The sequence below is a fragment of the Nicotiana sylvestris genome, chromosome 6, assembly GCF_000393655.2.
Source record: "Nicotiana sylvestris chromosome 6, ASM39365v2, whole genome shotgun sequence".
Taxonomy (NCBI): domain Eukaryota; kingdom Viridiplantae; phylum Streptophyta; class Magnoliopsida; order Solanales; family Solanaceae; genus Nicotiana; species Nicotiana sylvestris.
Genome location: NC_091062.1, coordinates 2,041,317 through 2,063,316, shown reverse-complemented (window position 1 = coordinate 2,063,316; position 22,000 = coordinate 2,041,317). Strand labels below are relative to the sequence as shown.

Genomic DNA, 22,000 nt, shown 5'->3' with positions numbered 1-22,000 from the left:
GTCAACAAGAGAATCACAGAGCAACCTAGAAGTGCAACTTGTAAAGCACGTGATAATTACACCGACAACCACAACAAATTGGACATATAGCATATATACACGGGGTCATAAAAGAATTCACAACTAAGAAATAACAAAACAATAAGGAGAACAATCACTTCAATTGAGGCAAATAAGAGCCAAGTAACAAGTAAGAGTTAGAGGAAAGCTAACAACATTGTATGGAGTATTTAGAGGTAAATTATGCAATTAGATAACTCAATCATAACAGAATACTTCCCACATAATCAACATAAGGTCCTAAGAATCTTAAAGAACAGTTTTCCCACAAATAAGACCGAGCACACGCTCGTCACCTCGTGTGCACGGACTACAATTAACATAGAAGACTCAAATTCTAAGGGGTAGTCCCCCACACAAGGTTAGGCAAGATACTTACTTTGAACCAAGCTCAAATCAAATCCAAAATCACGCTCTTTCCACGAGTATCCAACTCCGGGTGGTCCAAACCTAGTCAAATCAATTACATAATGTAAATTTAACTGCAAACAACTAATTTAGCTAATGAAATCGAAGCTAAGACAAGAAAAATAGAAAAATGTCCAAAACTCCCTGCCGGGTCCGCGTCTCGGAACTCGACAAAAATCATGGGATATGAACCCCCATCCAACTACAAGTCCAACCATACCAATTTTTACTAAATTCTGACATCAACTCGACCCTCAAATTTTCAATTAAAGTCTTGGAAGTTTTCTATCATTTTCAACCCAAAAATGAGTAATCTAGTCGGAATATTTGATGATAATCCCATATTATTGACTAACAATAACCACAAGTGACTTATCTCAAGTTTTTCGTGAATTCTTGCTCAAAAATCATCCAAAAAACGAAATGGAAAACTAGGGTATAAAACCTTACCTCTTTGATGAAGATCATGTGATAATTTCTTGTTAATCTTCAAAGATTTGAGTAAGAATTGAAGAATGATTTGATGAAGATCACTTTCTCACTCTAAAGCATAAGATTTTTGCTCAAAAATGATCCAAAATAAACCCCAAAGCCTATTTATCAAAATGGGGTTGGGTTATGAAAATAGGAAAATTAACCCTCCGAAATCAGGTATGCGATCGCATAATCCATCACATAATGGGTATGCGGGCCGCAGAAGTGTCGCAAAACTCGGTGCCCAAAATTGGATTGTTCTGCTTCATTCTGCGACCATTTTGCGACCGCAGAATGATTTTGTGGTTCGCATAGTTATTTTGCGATCGCACATTTGACCGCATAATCGCATTTTTCCATCTTTTGATAATTTGGCCATAACTTTGTGTAGGAATGTCCAAATGACAAACGGTTTAAAGCATTGGAAACTAGACTCAGAAATCTTTAATTTGATAGATTGTGCATCACACAACTACTTATATGCATGCAAATATGCTCGTCCAAAATGAGGTCTTGTGTGTACTCATTTGCAACTTTAGTCTATTATATAATTTTCCAACTTGGCTTAGACTTAGGGCCTTCCTTAAACCCCATATATCCTATAGTACGCCTCGTACACTTGTTCTCATATCCAATTGGTATCCATCATGGTAATAGACCTCTTCCACATATAAAATAATATAATTAGAACACGTCAACTTTCTTACTTCGCCAAAATGCGTCGAATTGTCCTATGGACTTTCAAATCCAAATTCGGACAAACGTCTAAGTCCAAAATCACCATACGAAACTATTGACAATATTAAAATTTTATTTTGGGTCGTTTGCTAAAAAATTCAACTCTCCAGTCAACTCTTTCCATTTGAGCTTCAAAAATAAAATTTTGTTTTTCTTTAAATTTAACTCCGAATCTTACGGAAACCAAACTCGACCACACATGTGGGTCATGGTGCATATTACGAAACTTCTCGAGGTCTTAAGCTGCTGAACGGAATGCTAATTCTTAGAACAAAAATTCGGGTCGTTATAACACCATATATGAACTATTGAGGGTACTTTCAAAAGTATTCATTTTAAATTATATTAGCTTGACTTTGGGTAGAGATTATATGAAAATAAATTAGACATTGGACAAATTCAAACAGACAAATTTCATAATGCAATATTAATAAAATTCAAGTATCATTTAGCAAACTTAGCTAGATTAATTATCTCTATTGGTTCAGATAAAATTCAATCATTTCGAAATCAAGTATATATTAATGTAACAACATTGATTTTCAGCACTTAAAAAACTGTTATATTTTTTGTCATGCCAATTGCTTTACTGTGTCTCTTTCTTCTTGTATATAATTTACTTAAAATTAATTTAATGTTCTTTCACTATGTATATAATTGACTGAAAAATACACGTGCAACGCATGTATATAGAGACTAATTACTATAAAAGCACAAACGTTGGAAATAAAAGCACGAATGTTGGAAAGCTAAATAATGAACGACAAAAATATCCTCAAAATATTGACCGACTTTTATACCCTTCACAATTGAATTATTTCTTTTAAAAAATAGAATATGAGATAAAACAGTAACATTTAGTGCCTAAAATATAGGAGTTTGAAACCAACTAATACTAAAAAGGTTTTAAAATATAAAATAACGTGAATTAAGTTGCAGTGCCTAAAATATGGGAGTTTGTTACCAACTAATAATAGAACTTCTTAAATATCATTGAAAAAAAAAAGAATTTCTTAAGCCATAATATAACGTAATATTCCAATGCCATCCTAACAATATCTAAAAGAAACAAAAAATTAGAGTAAGTTTAAAAGTGGATAATACATAATTAGCAGCCTATTTTTTCGGCTTCAAAATCAAGATTATAATTCTATTTTCTATTGTATATACAAAAATAATCCATACATTTATGTAGGATTAAACAAAATATGAGTAAATTATTATGATTAGGCCATTAATTCCTTTTACCCCCAAAGATGCATGGCTTCAAAATCAAGAGGTAGTCTTAAATTATAATTTTATTTTCTATTGTTTATACCAAAATAGTCTATAAATTTATGTAGGATTAACAAAAATATGAGTAAATTGTTATGATTAGGCCATTAGTTCCCTTTCCCCCAAAGACGTATCCTTCTAATTCAAATATTGAACGACTTTTATATTTTTGTTTTTCGTTTTAATCCATTATGAAATTCACACATATTTAGTAACAAGTAGTTTTAGAATATATTGCAAGTGAAAGTTTATTATTTTTGATACATGTTTTTTTAATGTTTGACAGAAGATATTTCGCGTATCTCACGAACATGGAGACTAGTACTATATTAAAAGCGCAAATGCTCTTAGCGAAATGTCATTCACTTTTTTTTCTTTAAAAATAGAGTTCCCACTATACAAAATAGTCATTTAATTAGTTTCCTAATTTTTAGAATTTTGAACTTGTAGGAACTCCTTTTATTTAGCAATAAATCCAATAAGATTTTACTTTTATAAAAAATTTCCTTATTTAAATTGTATATTTAAGATTGAATTTCCACAAAGACTAGAAATCGAGGGTTCGGTATTCTAAAATAAACCTTAAGTAACAAAGACCTTTGACATGAAATGGCCCTTTGCCATAAGCTTTTTTTTTTTTCCTTTTTTTTTTCTTTTAAGAATGATTGAAATAATTCTACAAAACAAATATGGTATATTTTCTTTCTATGTTTTGCTTTTGAAAACCTTTTTTCCACTTGAAGACTTTAACCAAAATAAGAATCTGAAAACTTTCAACAGAAACATACTACTTAATTTGTAAACTTTGCAAAATCTTCAACTAGAAAGCCTAAGACAATATATAACACTCGAAAGCCTACTTAATTATTTTTTGTATTTTTAAATACTACTCTTATAACAATAAAACTCTTTACACATCCAATATGTTCTTTAAAATACTATATGAAGTTCTAAAGAAAGTACAAGACATTTTAAAAATAGATGTAAGTATTGGGGTACACACGCGTCGCACCCTTAGAGAACTATCATTCGTCTTTTTTTCCTTAAAAAATTAACTTCATACTAGACAAAATAGTTACTTAATTATTTTTCTAATATTTAAGACTTCAAAATTTACTAAATTTTGTATATTAAATCATTTATTATTTGGACTGTTTAATACAATAAATTTGTAGAAAAAAAAAACAAAACCTAAAAATAACACTAAAAAGTTTGCCCAATTCCTTTTAGGTAGGTGTCCTTTTTGTCTCACATATTTTAGTATTATATAAAATTATAAATGTCTATTAGGTCAATTGAAGTTCATGAAAAAGTAGCATGTTTTCTTGCATGGGTTGATAGAACACGTTCATGAGTGACAAATTTAACTCCATGTAACAAAAAATATAGAGATAGAAAGGAGGATAAATAAGTGACGTTAATGGCAGGCTATAAATATATAGTTGTACAAAAAGTTAATCTTTTAGCAATTCCATTAGATATTTTTTAAAATAAATTAATGGAAAATATTTTTTTTTAATTACAAAAGTTTAAAACTATTGAGGGGAACTTATAGATGAAAATTTTCATCTTAGAAAACCTAAGATACAAATAGGAATTCCTTTAAATCTATTCAGTATTTGTATATAAAATGATATTTTCAATATTTCAATGATTGAGAACACATTTATGTGGCAATTTCTTTCGTATTGAGTTAGATATATAGAAGTAATATTTTTTTGTTCAAAAACTTACACTTTTAATCATAATTAACACTACGACAAACATAAAGTGCAAAGTTCGGATTTTATCATTCGTAAAATGGTAAAGCGTTTGATCTCTCCCTCTACTATTAACAATTAAAAATGTCCTTCGTTATACTATCCGGTCAAAAGACTCCTTACCGTTATACTATTAAACAAAAATACCCCTAATTAGACTGCATAGATACGTGGCGTAGCCTTAAAACTCAAGGCCATCCGGTTCTTTTAATAACCCATATTTTTCCAACCAACTCCGACCCACATAATTGACCCACCCTTCTAAAACTAAAAATATGGCTCAGAACCTAACCTAACTTAGTGGACCACTTTACATTTTCTCTTCTCTTTCACTCTCTCTAGAAGACTCCGCTGGACCTCAGACAAAAATTGTTGATTTCCATTGAAATGTTGTAAAGGTAATATTTTTCTCCATGAAAAGGCTTCATTTTTCTTTCTTTAACTCTTTTTTGCTCAATATTTTGTGTGTTTTCTGTTTTCTAAGGTTTTTTGTTTAGGGTTTTGATTTGTTGTGTTTAATCGACATCCATACATTTATTTTTGTACTTTCAATATTATATTCATATTTTTTATCTGCTTCAAGTGTTTGCATGATTTGTTATTGATATGGTCCCGATGTGAAGTTATTTTTGGTCCCGACATGATTTTGGTAGCTCGTTTAGGGTGTTTCTTGGTCCCAATATTCTGAGCTTTTTCTATTGTTTAATAGGTAAATTTGTCTCCAATTGTGTTACTTTCTGATTATAGTATTATGTGAGCAGGACCACCTTCAATGATTTTGTAGTTAATTTATTAAGGAGTGGGCCTGAAAGTGGACCTTTATGGTGTGTTCTCAAGATCTAAACTTCTTCTTTATTTATTAAGTGAAGTTGTTCCCAATTGTGTGACTTTTTGATATTAAAGTATTCTGTGAGTAGGACCACCTTCAATGGTGGTATGACAGAGCCGAATGTACTCTTTTATGTGTTGAAGGGGGACCCCTAGTCTTAGCTGATTTTTTACTTTAATTATTCCCTTTTTAGTTCTGCCTTTTTATTGGTTTCTTTATTCTTTGCTAACTAGACCTATTTGCTATATTTGTAGATTATTGGAGATGGTGTTAATTGATATAATATTCAATTATGGTGGTGATTGGGTTACACAGCCTGAGGTCTTATACACAAAGAAACTGGTACACACTTGGACAAGTTATGACTCAGACTTACTTTCATATATAGACATAGTGAATGAATATATAAATGAGCTAGGGTTTATAGGTGGGGTTAAGATCAAGACCTTAAATACAAAACATAATTGAGGTGTTGCTTATGATAACAATACAGTTGATTTCAGTACCATTGCACAGTATTTCAAGCTTAAATTACAGGATAATCCTAAGTATAAGGTAAAGGAGATAATGACAGATTTGAAGAGGATTTTTGAACTAAATATTAGTCATGGAAAGTATAAGAGAGCAAAAAGAATGGTCTTGGAAAGCTTAGATGGTAGTTTTAGTGATGAGTACAACAAAGTTGAAGCATATACAATTAAATTGAGAGATAGTAATCAGGCAGTGATGTGGTTATAAACCTTTCAAAGAATGCACTTGAAGAAGGAAAAAAGAGATTCTTGAGTATGTATATTTGCTTTCAAGTTTTAAAGATTGGTTTCAAGCTAGAGTTGAGACCTTTTACTGGTCTAGATGGCACTTTCTGAAAGGGAAAAACTAAGGGTCAACTGCTAGTGGTTGTTGGACAGGATTCACAGAACTATTTCTACCCTTTGGCTTGGGTAGTTGTTAATAAAGAGACAAAGAATACAAGGAACTGGTTCCTGCAGTTGCTTCAACATTCTCTGGACCTCAAGGATGGGGAAGGAATTACCTTTATATCAGACATGCAAAAGGTATTTATATGTCAATCTATTTCTGTCTTTTTCTATTTCTGTCCTATATTTCTGTTTTTTCTACATTTTGGTTTTTTAGTTCTATCCATGGTCTATATCTAATTTACTTCTATTCTGTCTTTAATTCTGTAAGTTTGTTATTCATGAAATAGTCTAAGTGACTGTATGTTTCTGTAACTATCATAGGGATTAATTGATGCTGTTAGAACTATCATTTCTCAATCACAACATAGATATTATGTTAGACATATTAAGGCTAACTAGTGCAAGATATACAATACTAGTGAAAGCAAAATATTACTTTGGTGGTGTGCATGGTCTACTTACGAGGAAGAATTCAAGGAACAACTGAAGAATTTAGGGGAATTAAATAAGGAAGCAACGGCTGATTTGTTGAAGTACCCGCCTCAGACTTGGTGTAGAGCTTATCTCGACACAATATGCAAGAATCAGTCAGTTGATAACAACTTGACTGAATCCTTCAAAAAGTGAATTTTGGAAGCAAGGCATAAGTCAATAATAAAGATGTTGGAGGACATTAGAATCAAAGTGATGAACATGTTAAGAGAACATGAACATGAAGTGAGGAGTTGGAGACATGAATTTAGTCCAAAAGGCATGGAATTGTACAGTGGGTACATGCAAATTGCTCAATCAGCTTGTAGAGTTAATGTTAATGGAGAAAATAGCTATGAAGTGTTAGAAGGTTCTGATAAGCATTGTGTGAATATGGCTGTGAAGAAGTGCACCTGTAGGCAGGGGGACCTTACAGGAATCCCATGTCCACATGTTATTAAAGTTGTACTTCACAACATGGGTAATCCTTTAACAGAGATGAACTGGTGGTATAGCAAGGAGGCATTTTTACTCACTTATAAACAAAAGTTGCAACCTGTAAGAGGAGAAATTTTTTGGAAGATTAATCCATCACAAGCAATGGAGCCACCTGAGTTGGTAAAGTTGGCTGGCAGGCCTAAAGTTAAGAGAGATAGACAGAAGGATGAGGCAATTAAAAGGCAAGGATTGTGGTCACAATCCAAAAAAGGAAGAGTCGTGACTTGTAGCAAATATGGAGAGACAACCCACAATGCTAGGACTTGTGGACAGGTAAAGTCTAATTTGAATATTTATTTACTGAAATTTGAACTTATTTTTTTTTTCTAACTTGGATTTGTTTTTCAGCAACCAAAGGGAAAGGGAAAACAACAAACAAAAAGGCCAAGAACTTTGATAGATGAAGAAACTGAAGAAGAAATTAATTGTTCAGTCCCTCCAATCAGTCAACCAAGTCAAGAAAGTAACTTTAGGTTCATGCCTACACCTGGAGTTAGGAGTATTGTCCAATCAAGCAAGGATCTGGAGATTGATCAAAATGTTGTGCTGAGGCCAAGAGTGGTATCAGAAATCAATACAAGACTTAAGATGAGACACAAGATACCAGTACCCATTGGCACAAGGTCAATCAACTTCATTGGTGATCACACTAGTGAGTGATCCGACAAACCTTCCATACTCACCACTATCTTTAAGCTGGAAAGGAAAATCTGCTACAACTACAAATCAGTTAGAAAAACAAGGGAACATAGGATTGGGAAGCTTAGGCCAAGGAAAGGAAAATGATGACCAAGCTGAACTTTTTTTGTTCTTTGTTGGGATGTATTAACTACAAACTTGCTGCAAACTTGTTAATATTGGTACTGGATTTGGATGTCATATTATGACTTAGTTGTGTAAGTTTTTGTTGTTAATATTTGACATCCATTCATCCATTAGGTAATCTTTTGGTGATATAACTACTGTGATAACAATACTTAAATGCTTATTGACTAGTATTTATTCCATCAATTGTCCCTTTCAAGTTTGCACGTATCTACATACTTAATTGCTGCGATCTTTTGGTCTTAATAGTGCTGCAGTTTTGAAATGATATATGTTTAGGTGTTTATTGACTAGAATTCACAATAACTTATTCCAGATAGTGCACTAAAACTGTGTTGAAATGATACAGTTTTTAAGTAATAATGCAATATGAAAAAAACATTACAAATCAGTAGGCCTTACACAAAGTAGAAATATTTTCATAACTTCATCAAAAATACATTTCAGTAGGCACTACACAATACATTTAAGTAGGCACTACACAAATTAGTAGGCACAATACACAATACACAAATCAGTAGGCACTACACAATACATTTCATCAACAACATTTAACTTCATCAAAAACAATAAGCACTAATTGGTCTTAACTAATGCATTACTTCATCATCATTGCCGTAAGAAAGCCAACAAATAATGAAAATGATATCAAAATAAATATCTTCATCTTCAACAATTTCTCTTCCATCTCCCTTGCTTTATTCACTTTAATATTTTTTACAGTCTCTAATACATCAACTTTTTCCAGCAATTTTTTCCTTTTAACTTTGCACGTATCTAACAACTGATTCAACATATTGATTGTCACATTAGCAATATCTAATTTACACTGCAACTTGTTGATTTCTATCAACGCTCTGTCCGGATAGGCTTCGTCTTACCATTCCCAACATACGCACGACTCATTCTAACAAAAACAACCAATTATGAAATTTGTATAATACTTTCAAATAACGAATCGCAAGCAAAATTAAAACTTACTTCAGGTTTAACACACTTATAGAATCTCCTTCCGGGATTTTGAGGTGTGATTGATTTGAAGTTCTTGGCAATCTCTCCACAATGGCACCTCCTCTTTGATGTAGCAGTTGAATCGGACATTGAACCCACCTTTGAGACTGAATGTTGAGTTTTGTAATTATGAATTTTGAGTAATAGAGAGGAGACGATTTTTCTCTGTTAAGGGGGACAAAATTAGGGTTCTGAGCCGTGTTTTTAGTTTTAGAAGGGTGAGTCAATTATATGGGTCGGAGCGGGTTAGGCAAATATGGGTTATTAAAAGAACCGGATGGCCTTGAGCTTTAAGGTTACGCCACGCGTCTATTCCGTCTAATTACGGGTATTTTTTTTTAATAGTGTAACGGTGAGGAGTCTTTTGACCCGATAATATAACGAAGGATATATTTAAACAATTGTTAATAGTAGAGGGACATATCAAACCCTTTACCATTTGTAAAAAGAATTTTTGTAGATAAAAATATAGTTATAATTAAAATTTTATATATGGTATGAGCTAATATTAATAATTTAAATCTCCAAATAATAAATTATTTCTTTTAATAATTAAAAAATAATTAAATATTTGAAAATTAAAAGAAATCAGAATATAAAACAAAATCAATTATAATATTAAGAATTAAATTGATAAAATATAAACTTTAAGAAATAAGGATGAAATAGTAGAAGCCAAAATGTCATAAAGAGATTTCGGGTGAGACACAATTTAAAATATTTGTATATCATATTATAAGATATGTATAATTATAAAATAATATACAACTAATTTAACAAAATTCATCATCCATGCATATTGAACACTATATACACGTGCAATGCCGTACACTAAAACTAGTTAATTCATAAATATAAGTGGAAGTTTTTAAATGAAAAAGTATACACGGGTGTAGGTTTAAGTGGCTCGAACATCATTAGCCTTCTAAATATAAAAAAGTATCATTAATTTTTTAAACAAACCAAAAAAATGTGCCACAAAAACAGATAAATAAAGTATTTAAAGATGATTTTAGACTAATCCAAATATTAGGGACCATTTCTGTGATTTCCTGCTGTTTCTTACATGGATCATTTCTTTCCTGAAGATTGATCTATCTGCTTGGCTCTTACCAGTCTTATTCCTTTCAGATTTCAAGATCCTCTTTAGTCTTTCTCTTCTCCACGTTGATCTCCGCCATCTGTCCCGATACAGGTATCTTGATTTGTATCCTATCTGTTTATTTATTTTATACATTTTTCCTCCATTCTTTTCAGCTAGCTTCAATTTCATCTCAATTTCAGTTAATTCACTGGATTATAGTATTGGGTCCTTAGATTTTTTATGAGAGAAATGAGAAATGCTAGTTCTGGGTTTAAATGAATGTGTTTTACAGATAAAGGTTGACTCTTGAAGTTTAAAAAAAAAAGTTTGTGGGGATCTTTACATAAATTTCCAGCCATATTCATTGTTTATTTTTTTCTAGCAGTATACATAGATTATACATTGATTACACGTAATAATTATAATACACGAATTATGCATATATTATACCTCCACAGGCTATTTTTAGTTTAAGCGGTTGGCTGAGCGGCTATTTGGGTTAATTCTTCTGAACGGCACGAGAGGAATGGGAAATGCCAATTTCTGGGTTTGAAAGAATGTTTTGGAGCTTTAGGTTTAGGTTGAGAAAAATGTTGAGTGTTGAAGTAGCTAAATGAACTTGCTGGAAATTGGGTTTTATTGTTTTTCGAGTAAAATGCTTGAATTATCATCGCCTTGCTTTTCTAAATCAATTTGCAAATGATAGTCCATTTGAATTAGTGAGTTTGAATTATACGGATTGTGCGAAAGCATTTGATGATCCAGTGTTTAAATGAATCTGTACAATGTGGGAATATCTATCTGTCATGAGTTTTGAAATATTTCTGTGGAATCTATACAGGATAAAGGAAACAAGACATTCCACTTTTACTTGATTCGCTAGAGGCTAAAATATTTCGGATCTGAAGAAGCTAGTCACAATGACAATTGAGAATGCTGAGCTCACGACGGAGCAGGTAATCTCTTGCGTGCATAAGCATCATCATGAATCTACAGTTTTGCACTAATGATTACTAGACTGTGTTTTCCACCATCATCATATTGAGCACTTACACGAGGATCTAGCTCTGTGGCTGTTAGTTGCTTTCTTTTCATCCATTGCCTTTCTTCTTCTACAAAGGTTAATAGCTTGTCTGTGTAAATAGAAACCGGAAAGAGCAATAAATGATTGATTAAGGTACGAGGGTTTTGTTAAAGGTTAATTGCTAGTTTCCTTGCAGTAGTACATTATTTAATAGAAAGTTCTCTATTCTTGGGATTTTTTATGTGAACTGTCTGTCACGGTTATCTTTCTTTTTTGTGACAATAACAATATGGCATCTTTTTTTATCATGCTCCTATAAAAAAGCTAAGAATTGAAAGCAGTTTTGTCTTTTTTCCTTGTTTGTGGGGGGGGGGGGGGAGGGTAGTGATCAACTGTGTATTTCAGTGCAGCTCATATTGTGTGCTTTACTTTTTAAAGGTTTTGAGAAGGGATATTCTATGGGACACTTACATGACCACGAAGCTGATCACCGAAACTGGTCTTCAGCTGTTGAGGCGTTATGATAAAAAGGCTGAAAGTGACAAAGCTCAGTTGCTGGATGATGTAATGTTTCTGTCTTTTTTACTTAGCTATAATTTACATTTAATGGCCAGCCAATTCTATTTCAATTAACGTTTCTGCCTGATCTTTCTTGTATTTAGTTGGATTATCTAGAGAAGATCTTACATGTGGTAATATTGTGTTTGCTTTTATGTCAGCAGAACAGGGGTCAAAAGTCACTCATATTTGGGGGGAAAAGAAATTAAATATTCTCTAACGGATATAGTTGACATAATACTATCACTAACCTTTTCTTCACTAATCAGCTGTGGAATACACCTGATTCCTTCCTACTTTTGATTTGGTTCTGATTCAATGTCCTTTTTATATGTGCTTGGGTGTTTATTTATCAAAAGTTATTCATTGTTACAGGATGGTCCAGCTTATGTCAGTGTGTTTGTTACCATTTTACGAGATATCTTCAAGGAAGAAACTGTGGAATATGTTTTAGCTTTGATTGATGAAATGCTTACAGGTAACTGAGGGGCGTACCTTTTAAATCTCTTTTGATAGATCGACTAATCTATACCTTCTTTCTTGCAGCAAACCCAAGAAGAGCGAAATTATTCCATGACAACTCTTTTGCCAATGAAGACACTTATGAACCTTTCCTTAGGTAATGTTCTTAACATCTGTGTACTTTTGGTCCATAATTGTCGGAACAATCTGTATTTTACTTGAGCTTGTCTTTATTTATTTCTCTCCCTCTATAGCACCACTGATGTACTACCTCCCCCTTTCTCCATGCATTTGCATGTGTCGATCTATCCTTTTTCCTTCTTTAATACATTTATTCAACTTCACATGTATCAACTCGATGCCAGCTTAGGATATCACTGAATTGCTGTCGTCACATTTTGAGTTGCGGTTAGCAGGAGTTCATTTAGTTTTGTTTTATTTTACATATAGTCAGTAGCAAGTTATGTGTTCGAAATAGCAGATATTTGAAGGCAAAGTTTTTCTCCGTCTTTTTTTTGCCCCTTCATATCCAAAATATACAAAACCTGCTTTCCTTTTTATCTATTCCAATTGACGTGATCTTTCATATTTTTCTAAGTTCTCATTAGTTTGATAAGTTATATTGTCGGAGAAACTAAGCATTAGTCCTTTAGGATTTTAATTGCGGGATCTATTTTAGTGGTAATGTTTGTGATCAAGATTTTCTGAACTACGTGAAATATTAGGAGGTGACATTGTGGTGTCAACAAAATCACGAAATCAACTGTGCTTCAATTACTTGTATATGCATAGGTATTCCAAATCATTTGCTCCTGAAATTAAACAATGGGTTTATATGTTGTTCGGCTCTAACGGAGCAGGTATATACCTAAGGTGATGTTGAAAATGACAAATAGAAAAGCCAGATGCACATGCAGATAGCTCAATCGAAAAAATGAGACTTGTATGTTCTTCGAAAATTCCTTGCTTTGCCCATATGCAGTCTCTTATTTGCGATAGTTATCTTTTCTCACATTCCTTCTCTTTCTGAATGATGAGTTTATTTTCTTTCAGATTGCTTTGGAAAGGTAATTGGTTCATACAAGAGAAGAGCTGTAAGATTCTCTCTGTGATAGTGAGGTATTAAAGTCATTATCCGTTGGTGTCTATCATCTTGAGAGACCTAAGATTAGGATGATTTACAAAAAAAACTATTTCCTAAAGGCTCTCCTTTTCCTTTTTGTAATTCCAGTGCTAGGCCAAAAGTTCAGAATGGTGTTGATGCAAACGGAGATGCTGCCAGTTCAAAGAGGAAACTCACCACCGCTGAAGATGTTCTGAGAGGCCTGGTTGAGTGGCTATGCGCGCAGGTTCGTCTGCATTCCTACATTTTGCAATTCTATTTTGTTCCTCCACCCCCCCCCCCCCCAGGGCAAAAAAAAGAATTACCAATTCGTCAGGTTGTTTTTCTAGACATTTCAAGGGGATTTGCTAGCGTTTATGGAGGTATAGAATTTTGGCATTAGTACTTTGGAAAACGGCTGAAAAGAAGAGAAGGATGAAGGAAAAGAGCTAGAACAGTATAAAATAAAACAAATTAAGTTATAATTCAATCTATTTGGGACAACCCTATTGAGTTGAAACATGAAAATTCTTGCTTCTGCTCAAGTACATTGTGAAGCCTAGGTTTAACCTCCTTCTCCACCTTGACATAAAATAGTTGAGAGAAGGTATTCGTTTTCTTGCTAACCTCTTTGTTGATTCCAATTTTAATGTGTTTCTCTTTTCAGTTGTCATGGTATTCTTTCTAACTAAAGTTAAGTCACCAAAGTAATGGAAAAGGAGCAATAATGAACGTTATGGGTTTATTCCCACTTGTTGCTATAATTAAATAACAATTTATTGGCACTGTATCGATCCTGATTTGTCCATATCACTGCAGCTGAGAAAGCCTTCTCATCCTAGCTGTAGCATTCCCGCTGCCATCAATTGCCTTGCAACTCTGTTGAAGGAACCTATTGTTCGATCTTCATTTGTTCAAGCTGACGGAGTGAAGCTGCTTGTTCCTTTAATTACACCAGCATCTACTCAGCAGTCCATTCAGGTGCATCTTTACCCTAATACTACCACATGTTAGACCAACTTCGTAAATTCTGTAATTATGTTATCAAAGTGCTGGGATGTGAGAGTTGAGATGGTTTGTCATCTAATTCATGTATCATGCAACTCCGAGAGTTTGTGGTAGAAAGTTCTATGCTGCCATCTTTAACCTGCTTAACTTTCCAAACATTGCTAACCTTTTCTTTTTGTGTTGAAGCAGTTCCTCTACAAATTTGTCTTAAGATGTAATGACTTTCTGCCCTTCTTTTAAAACAGCTTCTCTACGAGACATGCCTATGCGTCTGGCTTTTGTCTTACTATGAACCTGCAATTGAGTACTTGGCTACTTCTAGGGCCCTACCTCGATTGACAGAAGTTGTTAAAGGTTCGACAAAGGAGAAGGTGAGTGACTTTTCCACGCTAAGTGTTATAATAACCTGTGTATTCGCTCTGTTTCTGACTATAATCTTTCTATTTGGGCGTGCGAAGAGAGGTTCTACTTCGCCAACTAATATTCTACTGTACATTCATAAGTTTGAAGTTTTAACAGTCCTGCTTCTATACTTCCTAGCTTCAAATAAACAAAAAAAAAAAAAAAACCCCAATGTAATCCCACATCTGGGGTCTGGGGAGGGTAGTGTGTACGCAGACCTTACCCTCACTTTGAAGGTAGAGAGGTTGTTTCCAATAGACCCTCGGCTCACGAAAGACGAAAAGAAAAACAGTAGCACCAAGCAGTAACTAACTTCAAATTAAGTTGAACTTATTTGGGCATTCTAGCAAAGACAATCCTATTTTGGTGGATATTTATCAAGGGTTGCGTACGATAGACCCTTGTGATCCGGCCCTTCCCCGGACCCCGTGCATAGCGGGAGCTTGCTTCCCTTTATTTATCGAGTGGTTGGGGGGGGGGGGAATAAAAGATGCTTATCCTCTACAACAATCCTATTTTGGTGGATAGTTTGCTTAATCTGTTGAAATTTTTTCAATTTATCTATCTAATAAGTATCAAGTCGAGCAGAATGATGTCTTGTCTCATCTTTGTTCATGGCATTTTGATGTTTCGATGGCTGCAGGTCGTCAGGGTTGTTATCTTGACTCTTAGGAATTTGCTTTCCAAAGGGACATTTGGTGCTCAGATGGTAGACGTGGGAGTGCTGCAAATTGTACAGAACCTGAAAGCGCAGGCTTGGAGTGATGAGGTGATACAACCATTTTTTGGTTTTTAGGTCGATAATTATTTTGTCTTATATAAGAAGCAAATTGTAAAAAGTTCTGGCAACGTTGAAATAGATAAAATTGACGTCACTGCTCATTGTATGGAGAGATGGTCACTAAATATTTACTGTGTCCCCTTATTTCCTTAATAGACAATACTTAATCATGTTAATATGTTTATTTGTAATCTCGGTAGGACCTTTTGGATGCTCTGAATCAACTTGAAGAAGGATTGAAGGACAACATTAAAAAATTGAGTTCATACGACAAGTACAAGCAGGAAGTCCTACTTGGCAATCTTGATTGGTCTCCTATGCATAAAGATCCTCTATTCTGGAAGGAGAATATAAATAATTTCGAGGAGAATGGATTCCAGGTAATGCCTGTAGTTTTTAACATTCTTTCATAATTTAAACGCTGTAATATACTGTTCATGTTGTGCCTTTTTGTAGTAAAATAAAAATCTTGTAATAAATTCAGGTAACTGCCTGACCAAAATTGTTAACCTGAATAGGGCTGTATTCTGGGCCGGTCCCGGGCCTTCATGGGCCAAACGGGCCGGGCTTCGTGGGCCTGGGCTCTGGCGGTCCGGGCTTCGTGGGCTCAACGGGTGGAACCGGCCCGTGACGGGCCTAAGCCCACATGGTCCTGGGCTTAACGGGCTGGGCTCGTGGGCTTCGCGGGCCTAGCGGTTTTTTTTTTAAGGCAATTTCTTGTAGTATCATGGGTATATTAAAAATATATATGTAGTATATATGTAGATCTAATTATTAAAGTGCTTGACGAAAAAGAAAAATAACAAAACAATAGTAAAACACTAAATTGTCATGCATAATATATTGTCTTGTAGTATATATATTGTATCTTATGTATATATATTATAACTTATTACTTATATATTTTCTTGTAGTATATATTGTATGTTATGTATATATATTCTCTTATATATTTTTTTGTAGTATATATTGTATCTTATGTATATATATTCTCTTATATATTTTCTTGTAGTATATATATTGTATCTTATGTATATATATTCTCTTATATATTTTCTTGTAGTATATATATTGTATCTTATGTATATATATTCTCTTATATATTTTCTTGTAGTATATATTGTATGTTATGTATATATTGTAGCTTATAAATAATTCTAAGTAAAGACAAAGAAATATTGCGAAAAGATATTCAAGGGTAGAAGCAATAAATTTTATTACCAAAAATGGCATATCTTTCTTAGTCATCCTTCCCCCAATGGAATGAGCACAACAAGGTACTAATACCACCATTAGAAGGAAAAAAACTAAGGAAGATGTGCCAAAATACAAGTTACATATTAGTCTATGTATTATCTCTAACAAATCTCATAAATCCTTCAAGGTTCGGAGGAGGTTGCGTTGGTGGTGGTGGAAAAGAAGCTTGTTCATCACCACTTCCGGGCGAAGCCGAATCCTCCGCAAGTTCCGCTATCATTTCTTCATAAGCTTCATCTATCGCCGGTTGTGATTCTGCAATTCCAAAGTTTCTTCTTTCCGAGCGGATCCAATCTCTAAACAGTACTGATTTTTCCAAGCTATCCCTCATAGACGCTCTATGATCACCTATTTGCAGTCTTGCTTGACTGAAAGCGCTCTCTGATGCAACAGTTGAAGCTTGAATTGATAAAATATCCCGAGCCATCCTTGCAAGAACAGGAAAATGTTTTTCCCTTGCCTTCCACCATTCCAAAAGATCAAAAGAGCCGTCTGGATTCTCCTTTTCAAGTCCCTGAGACAAATAAACTTGAAGCTCATTTAGATGTGAAGTTTCATCATAATTATCACCTTGAGAACCCCTGAACTCCGTCCAAGATTTAAGAGCTTTTAAGCCCGCAGCTCTTTTAGACGATTGTGAGCTAGACGAAGTAGGGGTTGGAATAGTTGGCCTAGCATGCTCTAAGGCAAGTTGATAAGCATTATAAACTGTTTGAGCATTAATTTTAATTGAGGCTTTTGCATCTGCAAGTGTAGCAACTTCCTCATTTGAAAGATCTAAAGCCTTATAAATATTTGAATACCAAAAATGAGGACCTCCCAATTTCATTGTAGGATTTAACATTGCAGCAAGACCATAAATAGGAGGGATAGGAAAAAAATATTTTTTAAACTTTTGTTTCATTTCATTTATAGCAAGTTCATAAATGTCCCCACCCTCACCAAATTCAACAAACAAATCAGATAGTGCTGCAATATAAACTAAACAGTTTGAAATAGTAGGATAATATTGCCCAGAAAATGCATTTGTAGCAATTTGAAAATGTTCTAAAAAATCTAAAAGAATTTTAACATTCGTCCAATCTTGAGTAGTAAGCATTTCATCATCATCCTCACCACCTACCCGAGAATTAAACGTTGCATTAATTGGGTTTCTATATTCATATGCAACTACTAAACTTTCGTACATACAATTCCATCTAGTCGGGCAAGGTTTAGGAACCTTTCTTTCTCTAAGGCCATATTCATCACATTTTTTAAAATACTCTCTAAGTCTACTTCTACGGTTTGAATAAAAAAGCCAATTAAGAGCCATTCTAACCTTTTCAATTTCTATGTTTAAAATTCGCATACCATCACCGACAATTAAATGATAAATATGACAAATACATCTAACATGGAAAATATTAGTAAATGCAGGATTTAGTGTTGTTGTAAGCATGCCTATAGCACTAGTGTTACTAGAAGCATTATCCATAGAAATTGCCATTATTTTATCGCTAAAGCAAAAATATCTACAAATATCTGCAACAGTGTTAGCTATAAACTTACCTGTGTGACGCGAATTAATTATTCTATATGCAATTATGCGTTTTTGCATTATCCATTCCTCATCTATCCAATGACTTGTAACAGTTAGATAATCACAATCATTACCACTTCTACCAATATCAGTAGTAATAGAAATCCGATTAGGTATATGAGTAAATAAATACCGCAAATATTGTTCATATTCATGTTTGAATTTATAAATATCACTCTTAACTGTTGCGCGAGGCCAACCTTTATAAGTAGGATTAAAAACTCTTCTAATATAATGAACCCAATTAGGATTAGAAGCAAAAGTATAAGGTAAGCACATAACAGTAATCATCTTTGCTAATTCTTCACGATCTCTATTTGGATCGTAATATAAAATACCTCCGGTGACAGTGTTAATTCCTGGTTGAACTAGATTTGAACCTGTACTAGGGTTAACCGCAGAATCTACACTTGTCCCCTCTAGCTGCGCTTTCATTTGAAAAAATCTAGCCTTATCTCTAGGGTGTGTTTTTATGTGCCTAGTCAAACTACCCGTGCCGCTACGGTCTCCAGTATATTTATGCGCCATTAATTTCCCACAAGTTTTACACTTAGCCTTATTTTGTTCTCTTACTTGAGTAAAAAAATTCCAAACTAATGATGTTTCTAGGCGTTTAGCAGGTTCTCTATTAAAAGTAGGAGTTTCTACAGGTGGGTCGACCGGTGCATCAGTTGGGTTATTAAGAGGACTAGTAGGTGTATCATCTAAATCCGGTGCTTGGGTTTCATCATCATCCTCATTTTCCTCATTATTTTCTAAGATGGTTTCATTAGGATAAAGAGCATTCATAATTTCATCATCTAATCTTTCACCTGGTGCAACATTATGGTAAAATTCTCTATCGGTAAATTGAAAACAAGGGTGATCACTATCAAGAATTAAAGAAGGAGGAGGACGTCTAGGTTGGCGACTACTTTCAACTTGCTTATCTTTTCTAGGTCGGGGAGCCGGGGGAAGGGTAGTTGGTTGGCCACTACTTTCACCGGTTTTATCTTTTCCTTTACCAAACATTTTTTTCAAAGAAAATGCCATATTAATTATAATTATGCAATCTAAACCACACAAAAATATATTCTTAAAACGTAAGAGTTGAAACGAGTTTACCGGATTGCCGAACAACTTCTTGAAAATTGAAAATCGTTGAACACTTGAAAACTTCAATTCAACAACTTCACAATTTTTCACGAAATTTCAACAATAGATTAAGTAATTGTAGTAGAGAGATTGAGAGATATTGATGAATTGGTGAATAAAAATGAAAGAATGAGGGGGTATTTATAGTTGAGAAATGGGGAAAAGTGTAATTATATAAAGTTTGGGGTTAAAATAAAGTTTGGGGGCCAAATGGCCATTTTCTAAACTACCAAACGGTCAAAAAAAGCCCCAAACGGCTACTTTTTAAATATGGCCGTTGGGCTGTTTTTTTTTAAAAAAAAAAAAAAAAAAATTTAAACTTATAGCCGTTAGGACCGCTGGGCCCGGACCAGGCTCGCCAGCCGGTCCCGGGCTAAACGGTCCCGGGCTCGTGGGCTTACCAAAGAAGACCAGCCCGCCTCGGGCTTTAAGAGACCACCAGGACCGGCCCACCAGGCCCGTGAGGCCCGTTAAGACCGCGGGCCCGGTCCGGTCCGGTTCGGGACCGGCCCACAGTGCAGCATTAAACCTGAATTTATTCATCTTTGACTTTCTGCTGGCTTTGACTTGGTATATCTGCTACTCGAACTCAAAAACTATACTTGTGTCTAAGTAGTCATCGCTAGCAGTAGTACTCTCTCCATTTTATTTATAAAGCGGTGTTTGATAGGCATGGAGTTGAAGAAAGATAGATAGACTTTCGACACATACCAAAAGTATCCTTAGTACTTGTGGTGTTAACATGTCATATGACATTTCTATGGCTTTAAGAGCATGTTATAAAGGTAAAATGGAAACTATAAAAGTTGAAAGTACCATTCTTTTGGAACAGACTAAAGAGGAAAGAGTATCATATAAAATGAAACATAGGCAGTAATAATCAGTTATTGTGGTGGCAATCTTAGTAGCTTTATTGTTGTTATCGTCCCTTGTTATTCTTTTTAGCGTACATATAACAAATCAATCCGACAACTTCTGTTCTAGTATTAAAGTGATCATCGTCGTCCTGTGTTGCAGATCTTGAGAGTGCTTATGACAATCTTGGACACATCAAGTGATGCAAGGACACTCGCTGTCGCTTGCTACGATTTGTCTCAGTTCATTCAATGCCATCCTGCCGGGCGAATCATAGTGGCCGACCTCAAAGCTAAGGAACGCGTAATGAAACTATTGAACCATGAAACTGCAGAGGTCACGAAAAATGCATTGCTTTGCATCCAGAGGCTTTTCTTAGGTGCCAAATATGCCAGCTTTTTGCAGGCTTAAATTATCTTCATTTGGCTTCATTCTTCAGACAAAACTATACATATCTTGTTATTTTCTTAGGTCATGTTCTATTTATTCATTTTATCTTATTGTTTAATGGGATTGGGTCTCTATTTTTTCAAGGTAGAAGTAAGGTCTGCGTACGTACTACCTTCCCCAAATCCCGCTCTTGAGACTACACTGAGTTTATTGTTGTTCTTTAATGTGATTGGAGCGACATTGACAGTGAGAATTCATATAGCCGATCCGAGCTTATTTTGAGACTGTAGCGTGCTTATTGTTTTGATGAGTTCTCACTCAGAATAATTCCTTATTCTATCCAATAAATCAATTTTTTCTACCATTTATTCAAGGGGTATGGTTCAGCATCGCTTGCAAAATAGTTTCTTCACATATATACATATCTAAATACTACAATTTTTTTCTAATAAATAATGTGTGTTTATTAATATGTCAACATCACCTGAAAATAATACAGAACAGATATTAATTTAGAACGAGTAAAACCTTAAATTAAACCACCATACTTTCAAGGCCAAAACTTACAAGATAATTGTATCAATAGACCGATATTATTTTTGCAAAATTCTACGTACGCCACTTGAAATTCCAACAACCCCATATACATACCAAACTAACAGGGAAAAAACATGCCAAAATTGTACAAAAATATATTTTTGGACAAAATAAACTTTCACTATCTCAAGTAAATAATTTCTTCTTTGACCATTCAGCGCAAAATACATCCAAATCTACCAAAAGCAGTCAGTTGAGGTAATTGATCTAAAAAGGACATGTGGCATTCTATGAGCCACTTACAGCTCAATGACATAAAGTACAATGTTGGAAACTTTTGATGACAGTAACACCATATCTCTAAATGATTTTATTTGTAGTTTTATTTGGCGGAGAATGGTTAAAACGATAACGAAAATTGAACCGACACCTATTGTATGAAAAATTATTACCGATATCACTAAATTATAAGTATTAACGGTTGTGAAATTATTTTGAGTTTAACTATACACACTTACAATTAAAAAGAACTTTTATATTATCAAGTTCCTAAGT

General features: G+C 34.1%; 2 protein-coding genes across 2 annotated transcripts; both read left to right on the top strand.

Moving 5' to 3' along the window:
• Positions 1-7,341: 7,341 nt before the first annotated feature.
• LOC104225288 (uncharacterized) lies at positions 7,342-8,200 on the top strand. Its single transcript, XM_009777058.2, has 2 exons — positions 7,342-7,706; positions 7,782-8,200. Exons 1-2 carry the CDS (start codon positions 7,413-7,415, stop codon positions 8,091-8,093), a joined length of 606 nt encoding a protein of 201 aa, XP_009775360.2. The 5' UTR covers positions 7,342-7,412; the 3' UTR covers positions 8,094-8,200.
• A 2,024-nt stretch (positions 8,201-10,224) lies between these two features.
• LOC104227474 (V-type proton ATPase subunit H-like) lies at positions 10,225-21,272 on the top strand. Its single transcript, XM_070150114.1, has 12 exons — positions 10,225-10,464; positions 11,195-11,309; positions 11,816-11,941; positions 12,311-12,413; positions 12,482-12,554; positions 13,451-13,516; positions 13,629-13,746; positions 14,319-14,480; positions 14,753-14,878; positions 15,553-15,678; positions 15,891-16,070; positions 20,681-21,272. The coding sequence occupies exons 2-12, from the start codon at positions 11,274-11,276 to the stop codon at positions 20,927-20,929; spliced, it is 1,365 nt and encodes a 454-aa protein (XP_070006215.1). The 5' UTR covers positions 10,225-10,464; positions 11,195-11,273; the 3' UTR covers positions 20,930-21,272.
• Positions 21,273-22,000: the final 728 nt, after the last annotated feature.